Raw genomic sequence first — 13,301 nt, 5'->3', positions numbered from 1 at the left:
TGTGAAACGCATAAAATGTATAATGCAAAAATATAAGTTGCCTCAATTGTTTCATGTTATATGTGTGTGAAAACAATATGTTGAATTAATATTCTTCTCACTAATAACTTTACCTTTGCTATCTTTCCTGTCTCTATAACTGAGTTCCGTAGCTAGCTGGAGGACAATAATGGTGATATTTGTGTGAACTGAAATTAATTAATTTCAAAACTTTTAAGAGGGTAATAGCAATAATATTCTCAAAAGTTGTACACTTAAACAATATACTTTCCTGAAGATGAAAAGTAGTAAAGAGTTTCAAAATGTTGTTGCTGTTTTCTAATGCCAGGCATTTGACAATAGTCATTTGACCTCTTGCACTCCAATATTTTTCAAAGATATTATCATGGTCAGCCACTGAAGCACAGATTTTGAGGTGTTCCGAATCCATTTCTTAGTTGGTTAAATGGCAAGTTGTAGCCGATTTAAGTGAACACCATATTTTAACGTTTTGGTGGCTACTTCATTCACACACAACCCCCAGAATGTCTGGAGGACCACACTTGCTGTTGGTCGACGGGTCCATTGGACCTAGCTGGGAGATTTTGTTGATCACCAGCTTTCCATCCTTAAGCCATTGGAGGACGATTTTCGTGTCATAGCAGGTCAGCACTAGGAAGAAAAAAGTAGAAAGAGGAGGAAGGAAAGTGAAATGAATCCCTTGGCCTCGAATGCTCTAATGCCGTCAGGGTCGGAGAAAGTAAGAGTTCAGTCAGAGAACTGGATAGGAAAGGGTAAAGAGGGAATTAGGTATTGAATAGAAGAAAATTATACCAAATTCAGTCATTAACTCATCAAGCTGACCAGTGCTAATTGATGAGTAGCCCCTCGCTTCAGTTCAGCTTGTAAATTATTTCAAAATGATGGATACATTTCTCCCTACAGCTCAGTCCAAATATTGAAAAATATTGAAAAGATTTATATTTCTATTACAATATCAATGATAACAACTATTCTATTTCCTCTATTTCTTAAGAAAGAAATGGAGTTAGAAATGAATATACCAGTAGGTTGCATATATTTTTACCCAATTATATGACTAGCCATATTCCTGCAATAATATCTGCAACATGTGGTTATAAAACTTGTAGAAACATAAAATCAAAGTGGATGAAACTTCTAAATGTAATAAAGCTCTATACCTTTAACAATGGAAATGGATCAGATTTCATAAAATCCATCACGTCTTTTTCAGCTTTTCCATTCAGAATATGAAGGTAAGGTTCATATGACTTAAGGTAAGCAAAAGGTCCCACAATATTTGTATCAAAACTAGCCAAAGCTTCCGTCATGATTCCATATACTTCTTCCTCATATGCACCAACAGAATGAAGACAAAGATCAGAGGATGCAAACTCTGCAACAAGCGAATTAATTTTATTTACAACATTTTTTAATGTTTAACAGTTACATAAGTTACATTAATTATTTTCTCTAACAGTATAATGAAAGAATAGGCTCCTACGCACAACTTATAACTTAGTCACAAATTCGTATGTTTTTGTAATTTTATATGCGTTTTTAGGCCTTCATGGTGAATGTGATCAGAATTAGATTTTTGGGTACTATTCCACCATGTCCTGTAAATTGCTCGACATTTCCAATGTTTCGGAAGTATAAACAGGTTCCATCATCAGGACAAGGAAGTAGTAGGCGACCCTTCTTGTTTTACCTATTTTCTCTGATAATAATGCAACCTGTATATAGCTGCATTTAGATTGGCAACAGGCCATGATTGTTTGGCCAAACACCTGCATAGAATTGGAATATATCAGTCCCCTAACTGTCCATTGTGCAACTTAAACCAAGAAATGGATTCGGAACACCTCAAAATCTGTGCTTCAGTGGCTGGTCATGATAATATCTTTGAAAAATATTGGAGTGCAAGAGGTCAAATGACTTTATTGTCAAATGCCTGGCATTAGAAAACAACAACAACATATAGTTCTGAAACGTTAGAAATGTCAAGTTCCAGAACATGACTCTAATTGTATCTGTCGCACTATTCAAAGGCTAAATTCTCTCAATAAGTTCATATTAGTTACATAATATAAAAAAACAGAAATCAAAAGAAGAAGACAGGGCTGAACTGGGAAGCAAACAGCTAACTTACTAACTATATTTTCGAAATAATAATAATAATAATAATAATAATAATAATAATAGTAATAATAATAATAATATTAGCCACCGACATAGCTCAATCGGCTAAGGCGTTGCCTGCCTATCCAGAGTAGCATTCTGCCGTGGATTCGATTCTCACTTGAGCTGATTACCTGGTTGGGTTTTTCCGAGGTTTTACCCAACTGTAAGACAAATGTCAGGTAATCTATAGTGAATTCTTGACCTCATCTCGCCAAATATCATCTTGCTATCACCAATCCCATTGATACTAAATAATCTCGTAGTTGATACAGCATCATTAAATATCCAATTAAAAATTGATAAATAATAATAATAATAATAATAGTAATAATAATAATAATAATAATAATAATAATAATCATAATAATAATGACAATAACAGTCGTCGTTGTTGTAATGTTTATTAACATATTATGCTAAATGGCTGTTTAAATTATGTTTTATTTAATGATACTTGCAACTACTGAGGTTATATCAGCATCGCCAGTGTGGCAGAATTTTGTCCCACAGGAGTTATTTTACATGCCAGTAAATCTACTGACACGAGCATTTAAGCACACTTAAGTGTCATCGACCAGGGCTAGGATCGAACCAGCAGAAGGTCAGCACTCTACGACCGCGCCACCTAGGCTGACAAATGACTGAGCCATTTATATCCGAACCCACACTTTCTGAAGTCGAAATTGCTATAGAAAATCTGAAAAATTATAAGTCTCCAGGTATCGATCAAATTCCAGCAGGGTGGAAGCGCATTATCTAACGAAATTTATAAGCTTATACTTGCTATTTGGATAAAGGAAATTGTACCAGAACAATGGAAGGAGTCCATAATAGTACCTATCTTTAAGAAGGGGGACATGACTAACAGTAGTAACTTTCGAGGAATATCACTTTTGTTGATGTCGTACAAAATTTTGTGCAATATTCTTTTGAGAAGATTAACTCCATATATAAATGAAATTATTGGGGATCATCAGTGTGGTTTTAGGCGTGATAGATCAACTACTGATCAGATATTTTTTATTCGACAGATAATGGAGAAAAAAATGGGAGTATAAGGGTACAGTGCATCAGTTATTCATAGATCTCAAAAAGGCATATGACTCGGTTAAGAGAGAAGTTTTATATGATATTCTTATTGAGTTTGGTATCTCCAAGAAACTATTTCGATTAATTAAAATGTGTCTCAGTGAAACGTACAGCAGAGTCCGTATAGGTCAGTTTCTGTCAGATGCGTTTCCAATTCACTGTGGGCTAAAGCAAGGAGATGCACTATTACCTTTACTTTTTAATTTTGCTCTAGAGTATGCCATTAGGAAAGTCCAGGATAACAGAGAGGGTTTGGAATTGAACGGGTTACATCAGCTGCTTGTCTATGCAGATGACATGAATATGTTAGGAGAAAATCACAAATGATTAGGGAAAACACGGGAATTTTACTGGAAGCAAATAAAGAGATAGGTTTGGAAGTAAATCCCGAAGAGACTAAGTATATGATTATGTCTCGTGACCAGAATATTGTACGAAATGGAAATATAAAAATTGGAAGTTTATCCTTTGAATAGGTGGAAAAATTCAACAGTAACAAATATAAATGATACTCGAGAGAAAATTAAACACAGAATAAATATGGGAAATGCTTGTTATTATTCGGCTGAGAAGTTTTTATCATCCAGTCTGTTGTCAAAAAATCTGAAAGTTAGAATTTATAAAACAGTTATATTACCGGTTGTTCTATATCGTTGTGAAACTTGGACTCTCACTTTGACAGAGGAACATAGGTTAAGGGTGTTCGAGAATAAGATGCTTAGGAAAATATTTGGGGCTAAGAGGGATGAAGTTACAGGAGAATGGAGAAAGTTACACAACACAGAACTGCACGCATTGTATTCTTCACCTGACATAATTAGGAACATTAAATCCAGACGTTTGAGATGGGCAAGGCATGTAGCACATATGGGCGAATCCAGAAATGCATATAGAGTGTTGGTTGGGAGGTCGGAGGGAATAAGATCTTTGGGGAGGCTGAGACGTAGATGGGAAGATAATATTAAAATGGATTTGAGGGAGGTGGGATATGATGATAGATATTGGATTAATCTTGCTCAGGATAGGGACCAATGGCGGGCTTATGTGAGGGCAGGAATGAACCTGCGGGTTCCTTAAAAGCCAGTAAGTAAGTAAGTAAGTATTATATTACAATTGTTTAGTCAACTGCCCGAAGAGAGGTTTGAACCTCATAAGTGACACCAATAAGGCATCACTCACGAGGCAACTAAGTCAGGAGATAATGGGGTAGGGTGGCCAGTTCCTTTCTCCCCCTGTTGCATACATAGCTGACTAGTAGGGTGACCAACTCTCCCGTATTTTCCGGGAGCTCCCGTATTTGAGCTAATACGTCTTAATCCTCCTGACTCCCACATTAGTCTCCTAATCCTCCCGTATTTTTCTTTATTAATCATGATCGTCAATATTTAATGGAGTCTAATAATATTAAGATCCGCAAAATATATTTACATATAAACTGGCATTAATATCGATAGTTTAGTGGGTATAATCAATCAATTCAATTCAATTCTAGTAATCCTGTAATCTTTGATATTACTGTATGCACCGAAGACTGACATTTAGTGTGTCAGGACCAGTCGACTCATTGGTAGCAACGAGCTTGAGTTGTTACATAACCGGAGGATGTCAGAATTCATGACCCACTCACTCAGTCTTGATAGGACCTGGTGTTTACTCGCACCTACAGATGCTCTGGCTTCTTTTTTCTTTCTACTGGTACATATTGGAGTTTACTGAGTCATATATCTATATTTTACAATGTGTTTACTTTGGTCATCAATCAATAATAATAATAATAATAATAATAATAATAATAATAATAATAATAAAATAATGCTTCTTACGAAAAAAATACTCTCGAACTTGTCAGACGTATTTGTAATTCACAAACAATACATAAAAAAAAAGCATCGCAAGTAGGAAAAATCACATCAGTAAGAGTTTAGTACAAATTACATACAACGAAAATATAAATCCTGGAAATCTTTGAAACAGTATATTTGTAATCAGCAAAAGTATTGGTAAAAAAGGAAAAGTGGTAAATGTTTTTAGTCATTCCTTAAATAGGAGAAAAGCAATATTATAAAGAATTAACATTACAAAGAGGAACGTTCAGTTACAAGAGTTCACTATCCATGTCTCATGTAGTTGTTAATGAATAATAAATCATTTACATTTTCAGACGAAATGTCTGTTCGTTATGACAAGTCCCTCTAAACTGAAATTTCTCTTGCAGGTGGCACTTGTCGCAGGTACACAAAACACTTCCCTGGCAATTGAGGACAGCAATGGGAATGTTTATGAATGATCTTTCCACCATTTCAGAATATCATCACAGTTTGCATCACCTGTCGCAAGATACAGTGATACCTCGTCTACAGAACATTCTCCTTTCCTCCATTTAGAAAATCGTCCACACTTAGATGGCAAAGCTGCCTGAATTCCTTGTGCAGACGATTCTCGATAAGTGGCACATCTCATTCGGGCATCTGCGTACACTTCTCTGTCTCGTTTACCATTGCTAGATGTTTGAATGCAAGCCACAAAAACGTTGCCAGGTAATGGAGAGATTATAGCACAAATTTTTCTTCAATGAATTCTGCAGTAAGTTTTTTCAGTTGTTTTCAGAATAGAACAATGATGTTAAAATTTTACTGAAGCAGATCAAAGTGAAAATTATTAATGAGCTCAGATTGAAACAGCAAAACTCATGGCAGGGTCGGCTCATCTGTTTCCAATTTCTTGGAACCCTCTTTGAAGGGATCTAAAAATTCAATCAGTTCCCCTACAAGACTTCTGTCGTAGTTCTCCATTTTATTCGCAGCATTGTGCTAGAGTAATTGAGTAAGTGCACTGATTTCAAATTTAAGAGGCGGGAATTCCAGTGGATGTTGTACTCTTGCTGTAGTGATTTGGTAAGTTTATTTACAAGCCCAGTGCATTTCATGTAAGCTGTAGTTTTCTTACAGGCCGATATAGAGGACCAGACTTTTAGTAAGCTTTCTTTCAGGAAATCTTCTTTGAAAGTATTACGAAGAACAGTGTTCAATATATGGGCTGCACAAAGAAGCCATTGGTAATTTTTCAGAGCTTTCTTGATATCACTGCTCTGATCTGATAAAAACTTAACTTTTATTAAGTCCTCTGAAGGTAACTGATCGAAATCATTCTGTTCTCGATTTCTCTTCTCAGGTCATCATCTGATTTGTTCTCATCAGAAATTTCGCTATGAGAAGAACAATGGATTCAAATTTTCTGATAGGTAAGGCCAGTGATTGTTGTGGAATTGATTTTCTTGTAATCATCGGACCACATCCGTAGTGCATGCCAGCAAACATTTGCCTGCTGCCTTGAGAACACAAGGAAGCGTGTCTTGTCTTGCTCGATTGGCAATATCATGTACACTACGGGATACAGTGCGTGGATTTTTTATTTATTTTAGTAGGTTATTTTACGATGCTTTATCAACATCTTAGGTTATTTAGTGTCTGAATGAGATGAAGGTGATAATGCCGGTGAAATGAGTCCCGGGTCCTACACTGAAAGTAACCCAGCATTTGCTTATATTGGGTTGAGGGAAAACTCCGGAAAAAACCTCAACCAGGTAACTTGCCCCAACCGGGAATCGAACCTGGGCCACCTGGTTTCGAGGCTAGTCATGCTAACCGTTACTTCACAGGTGTGGACCAGTGCGTGGATCTGGTAGTACTTTATCAATGTCTATGTTTCCGTATTTAGTCCCAATGTGTACAAGATTCTGTGTCATAGTATGAAACCCTTTACCAGCAACAGTTCCGAATGGACGAATATCACTTGCACAAATGAGTACACAACTCCTTGTGATAGTCTCTCAGACTTGTTTACTAACACTGACTGCCGCAGAAACAGAACGGAGAACTGAACACTTGTGTTTAACCAGACTTGATGTCCCTGAGTTGTGAGAAAGCACTTTATTATACCTCAGTTTATTTTTTCCATCCACTATGTACACTTTTTTAAAAGTATTCCATGCTGAACCCGTACCTGCTCTTTCTCTGGTAATATATACACCATTGCTCATATTATGTTTAATGCTTTCAGCATATTCCGTCTCCATTTTCAACTTATTGCCTGAATGCTATAGACGTAACAATTGAATGAGCGATCAAGTCATGGTCCCGCTTGGGTCACTCTAGGACTGCTCTATAGTAAACAACTAGATAAACAAGGAACTCACTGTGCTTTATCTCCACCTTACTACTGCCTTCCTACACAGCGACTCGCGATGCCCTTGCATCCGAGTACGGGTGTGATTGATATAAGAAGTGTGTCAGTATCTGGTATTCACATATGATTGTAAGGAAGTTTTTTTTTTTTTTTCCAATTTGCATAGCAAGATAAAAAATTGAAGGTTCTGCAGTATCTTGTTGACAAATATAAATATACTGTGACAGCGACGTGAGATTCGAACTCACGACCAGCGTCCCGCAAGAGAGAAGATCGCGCGGAGCACTTTGGGATGGCGTGCGGCAGAGAGGGGAAAGGGCCAACGCAGCGAGAGAGTGGAGAGAGAGTGCGCGCGCATCTGGTGCTGGTAGAGAGGAGAGGGCTCTGGATTTTTCTGGAGTGCCATCTCTAGAGACGCGTGGAACTTTCGAGGCTACGTCGCTGTGGTTATAAATTACGGTCGCGAAGGAACGACAGCAGTTTTCAGTTATTCAGTCAGTGAGAAAGCCAGAGCAAGGAAGCCAGTCTTGTGTACCGGAGTTCGACTCGAGTGTGCGTCCACAACTGCGTCAGCAGCCGAAGGCCTGAGTTCGAGTGCAGTGGACCGCAGTTGGAGGGACCTGAGTTCGAGTGCAGTGGACCGCAGTTGGAGGGACCCGAGTTCGAGTACAGTGAACTGTCTCTGAAGATCTGTGGTTCGAGATACTGTGAACTCGAGTGACTGAGATAGAAGAACTGTGAACTGAGAACTGGTAGTTCTGATTTGTAAATAGTGCTTTGTAAATATTAGTTAAGATTAACAGTTCATTGTTGCTCGTACTAGTCCAAGTAAATTGTCACTGTCGTCGGTGGAGTGCTATAACGAATACTGTGTTGAGTAAAAATCCAATTGTTGACGAGAGCGTTTAAGGCGAATTGTAGAAAGGAATTATTGTTGTGACGAATAAATTACATTGTTGTTACTAATAAAATTCACATTGGTGTCAGAAGTGGGATATTATCGACAATGGAGAACCTACAGCTGATCCTGCAAGCCATCGCGGAACTGAAAAACGACTTAAGAGCAGTAAAAGCAGAAATGAAGAACGATATCAGTGAGGTCAAGAACGACACAAGTGAAGTGAAAACGGAGATGAAAAGTGACATAAGTGAAGTGAAAGGCGACATAAGCGGAGTGAAAGGCGACATAAGCGGAGTGAAAGATGACGTCACTACGCAAATCGAAAGCGTTTCGGCCCACGTAGATGGAATTGTCGCCATCGTGAAGGACGAACTTAAGGCCGATTTGGATAAACTAAACCAGAATTTCACAACTATAAACGAGACAGTAGCCGAGTTGAGACAGGATGTAGACCATTTTGACGGCAAAATTCGCGCTCTCGAACGTCGTCAAGAGGAAACGTGTGTGCTGATGGACCAACATGCTGTAGAAAACAAGCACATCCTCGCGTTGGTGGATCGCCAGGCTAGAGAACATAAACAGATAGTTGCCGAGGAGGTTCGACGTGCCATGCAAGAAGCGGCCACAGAGTTGAGGACTCCATATAGTGGCCCTACGGAACCATCGCCTTCAGCCAGACATTACAACGTCAAGACGCCGAAGTTCGACGGTACAACGTCTTGGGCGATATTCTGTCGCCAGTTCGAGGCAATCGCAGAGCACAATGGGTGGACGCCAGCAGAGGAAACAACTCAGCTGCTGGCCGCACTTCAGGGACAGGCGTCGAAGATTCTTCACAGCGTTCCAGAAGATGGGACAGCCGCTGAGATAATGGCGGCCTTGGAGGGACGTTATGGTGACCATCAACTTGCTGCAGCATTCAGGACCCAACTGAAAACGAGGGTCCAACAGACAGGCGAGTCCCTGCAAGAATTCGCGATGGCGGTGGAACAACTTGCCCATAAGGCCCTCAGGGGCCTACCTAATGACTTCATCACTGGAGAGGCGGCCTACACCTTCGGCAGCGGAGTTCGAGACCCCGAAATCAGACAACAGCTACTCCTTGCAGAGCATCGCACTATCAACGCAGCTCTGGCGGCAGCCCTCAGGATAGAGGCGGCCAAGTCGGCGGCGGGAGTCTCAACACCGCACTGGATCAGGAGCGTCATGGCGACAGATGCTGGGGGGCGCCAACCGAAGCCACCCGAGCAGCAGTCAATGGAGCGGCGGAGACGACGGGCGCCCACCTGCTGGTCCTGTGGCAAACCAGGACACTTGAGAAGGGACTGTGACCAATCCGGCCACAGGCAGGAGAGAGAGGTGGCCGACGCCGAGGAGCGCCAGCAGTCAACGGAGCGGCGGAGACGACGGGCGCCCACCTGCTGGTCCTGCGGCAGACCGGGACACCTGAGAAGGGACTGTGACCGATCCGGTCACAGGCAGGAGAGAGAGGTGGCCGACGTCGAGGAGCGCCAACAGTCAACGGAGCGGCGGAGACGACGGGCGCCCATCTGCTGGTCCTGCGGGAGGCCGGGACACCTAAGGAGGGACTGCGACCGCTCTGGCCACCGGCCGGAGAGAGAGGTGGCTGGCACCAAGAGGAGTCAACAGTCGCCTGAGCAACGGGGACGACGGATGCCCACCTGCTGGTCCTGCGGTGAACCTGGGCACTTGCGGAGGAGTTGCGACCGACCTGGCTACAGTCAGGAGAGAGAGGGGGCCGATGCTCGGGGGGAGCACATCGGCGCCATCATCACCGTCCCCTCGGCTCGTCCTGAAACCGGTCGACAGAAGATGCGATGATGGGCTGATTGCTGAAGGACGGATAAAAGGCCGTCCATGCAGAGTACTGGTGGACACTGGGGCGATGCTCACTATCGCCAGACCAGACGTCGTGCGTGGCCTACCTGGGAGGACGCCGCTGCGCCGATATGAGCTACGTACTGTCTCGGGCGAGAGCCTGCCCATCCAGAAAGAGGTTTTCCTGGATTTGACTTTGGGAAAGAGGAGACTGGAGATGTGGGTGTTCGTCGCCAACATCACTGAAGACGTCATCCTGGGACTCGACGCCATGCGGATCTTCGATGCGACGGTGGACGTCCGGCGCCGTATACTCCGTCTTGGTCGGGATGAAGTGTTCCTGATGGACGCCGAAGACCAACCCGTGGCCGGCGAGCTCTCCTTGGAGGGCCAAGTGGAAAAGCAAGACGGCGCCCACGCAGTACGAGTATCACTGCCCAGCCAAGCCAAGGATGGGGTGGCGCCACCATAAGGAGGGAGCAGCCGGAGGACCCCAAACGATGGACCGACTAGCAGCCTACCAAGGGACTGCCCGAGACGAGCAGTCCTAAGGAGGGAGCAATGTGACAGCGACGTGAGATTCGAACTCACGACCAGCGTCCCGCAAGAGAGAAGATCGCGCGGAGCACTTTGGGATGGCGCGCGGCGGAGAGGGGAAAGGGCCAACGCGGCGAGAGAGTGGAGAGAGAGTGCGCGCGCATCTGGTGCTGGTAGAGAGGAGAGGGCTCTGGATTTTTCTGGAGTGCCATCTCTAGAGACGCGTGGAACTTTCGAGGCTATGTCGCTGTGGTTATAAATTACAGTCGCGAAGGAACGACAGCAGTTTTCAGTTATTCAGTCAGTGAGAAAGCCAGAGCAAGGAAGCCAGTCTTGTGTACCGGAGTTCGACTCGAGTGTGCGTCCGCAACTGCGTCAGCAGCCGAAGGCCTGAGTTCGAGTGCAGTGGACCGCAGTTGGAGGGACCTGAGTTCGAGTGCAGTGGACCGCAGTTGGAGGGACCCGAGTTCGAGTACAGTGAACTGTCTCTGAAGATCTGTGGTTCGAGATACTGTGAACTCGAGTGACTGAGATAGAAGAACTGTGAACTGAGAACTGGTAGTTCTGATTTGTAAATAGTGCTTTGTAAATATTAGTTAAGATTAACAGTTCATTGTTGCTCGTACTAGTCCAAGTAAATTGTCACTGTCGTCGGTGGAGTGCTATAACGAATACTGTGTTGAGTAAAAATCCAATTGTTGACGAGAGCGTTTAAGGCGAATTGTAGAAAGGAATTATTGTTGTGACGAATAAATTACATTGTTGTTACTAATAAAATTCACAATACGTTAAAACTGAGAAATACTGTATTCTTAAATATTACTGTATGGTACTCAATGTTGTAACCTAAACTTTGAGTTATAGATAAATTGGTAGCTTTATATTACAAATATAAACCATTCCACCAATGAATCCAGGCTTCACATACCAAAACATTACGATAAAATTTATAGGGACCAAGTCTCCCATATTTCTGTGATCAGAAGTTGGTCACTCTACTGACTAACATATTACCACAGTCTAGTATATACATTCAAGAAGCTCAATACGTAGGGAATATGCATCCATAGATAGTTGCTAACCACTAGGATAGCTACTATCGCCTCATCACAGACAATGTGAAATAATACTGGCACAGTGTATTGTTCCTACTACTCTCATCACCCCAATCTTCGTGACTGTATATACTAGACTGTGATATTACACTAACCAGACATAAGATATATACAAACAATTATTATTGTTCTTTCTCTGACACATATCGTCAAGTGAGATGTACTGCTTAATAACAGATGTACATATCAGCCAGAACCTCAATCAGAGGTTATATTACAATTATTAAGAGAAATTCATGGCTATTTTGGAGCTATGTTAAATCAATTACGTTGTGTTCAAACGAAACTGAATTCCTCCTATAGTTCTGTGCTTGAAATTTTAAGCTACATACAGTCTCTCTTTTAATAAGACTAAGAGGATGATGTGGTTATAACCTAGGAACACTGTAAGTATGCAGCACAAACAAAAACTGTCAACTTTCACAAAACTTCTCTATTAAAAAGCTTGTCATAATGCATAGTCTGATTTCAAACGATTGTTGCTACTTTAAAGTTAACCTCTGTTTTGTATTCTGGATTCTAGTGGTCAGCCATAGATGTCGGCCAGATGTTCCAAATTATGGAACTAATAGTACTATAATATTAAATTTAGTTTGCTGAAAAGTTGAAGCCTGGCTCCAAAGATGATTTTTTAGTTTCCTGTTTAAATACAGAGGAAGATCAAGTAGCACTCTGCTTAACTCATGGACGCTTTCAGCCAAAAAACAATAGCTACAATAAACAATAGCTACAATAGAAAACAAAACAATAGTTGGAAATTGAATAAATAATAATTAAAAAAAAAAACAATAAAATTTCCTATAAAATATAAAAAAATAAAATACAAAAATTGCTGATCCAAAGATCTACTTTTGCTTTCCCCCAACCTTTCCAGTGTGCTTTATTTCTTTAATTTCTGATTAGTACTCGTAATTGGACACAGAAACCTCTTCTCAATTTGGGTTAGATCATTCAATACAAATGCCAATTAAAAATGTTTAAAGAATACACACCACTAATTGATTATTTTAAAACATCTGACATGTAAAAATAGGTCAAACCAACTAAAAAGTTAAGTACAATAGCATCAGATAGTTAAATATGTCTAAAAAAACTTTTTCGTACTCATAATTTAAATTTGTACACAAATTGAGTAATATTTCAAACGAAAATTCATAAAGAAACTAAACTGAACAATGAGACAACATATATGTAATTTCAATTAAAGTGAAATAAACACATACCAGGAAATAATAGACACTCTATTCGTGGTATTTTCTCGTTGACCTCAATGATCTTATTAAAACAACGATTTACCAGATTTCTTACAGTATAAAGTTCTGGCTGAAATTTTAGATCACTTGTTCCTGTCATTGGTTTCACATGGACTATGACCAATGGTGTATTATTGAGCTTGCAATCTTCAAACACTTCACCGAAATCATTTCCACCCTGTCGATACAAAAATAAAC

The 13,301-nt window shown here is 40.9% G+C and overlaps 1 protein-coding gene across 1 annotated transcript in view; it reads right to left on the bottom strand.

Moving 5' to 3' along the window:
• Positions 1 to 13,301, bottom strand: part of Dnah3 (dynein heavy chain 3, axonemal) — a 367,976-nt gene that overhangs the window by 298,006 nt on the left and 56,669 nt on the right. Inside the window, exons 10-11 of the mRNA XM_069827040.1 lie at positions 13,074 to 13,281; positions 1,182 to 1,396 (exon numbers count right to left, since the gene is read on the bottom strand). Of these exons, the coding sequence (XP_069683141.1) occupies positions 1,182 to 1,396; positions 13,074 to 13,281 (423 nt within the window). The remainder of the gene's footprint in view (positions 1 to 1,181; positions 1,397 to 13,073; positions 13,282 to 13,301) is intronic.

This window comes from Periplaneta americana, chromosome 1 (genome assembly GCF_040183065.1).
Source record: "Periplaneta americana isolate PAMFEO1 chromosome 1, P.americana_PAMFEO1_priV1, whole genome shotgun sequence".
In the NCBI taxonomy this organism is placed as follows: Eukaryota; Metazoa; Arthropoda; class Insecta; order Blattodea; family Blattidae; genus Periplaneta; species Periplaneta americana.
The sequence above is the reverse complement of the archived record's forward strand: the minus strand, read 5'-3'. Positions and strand labels throughout refer to the sequence as shown.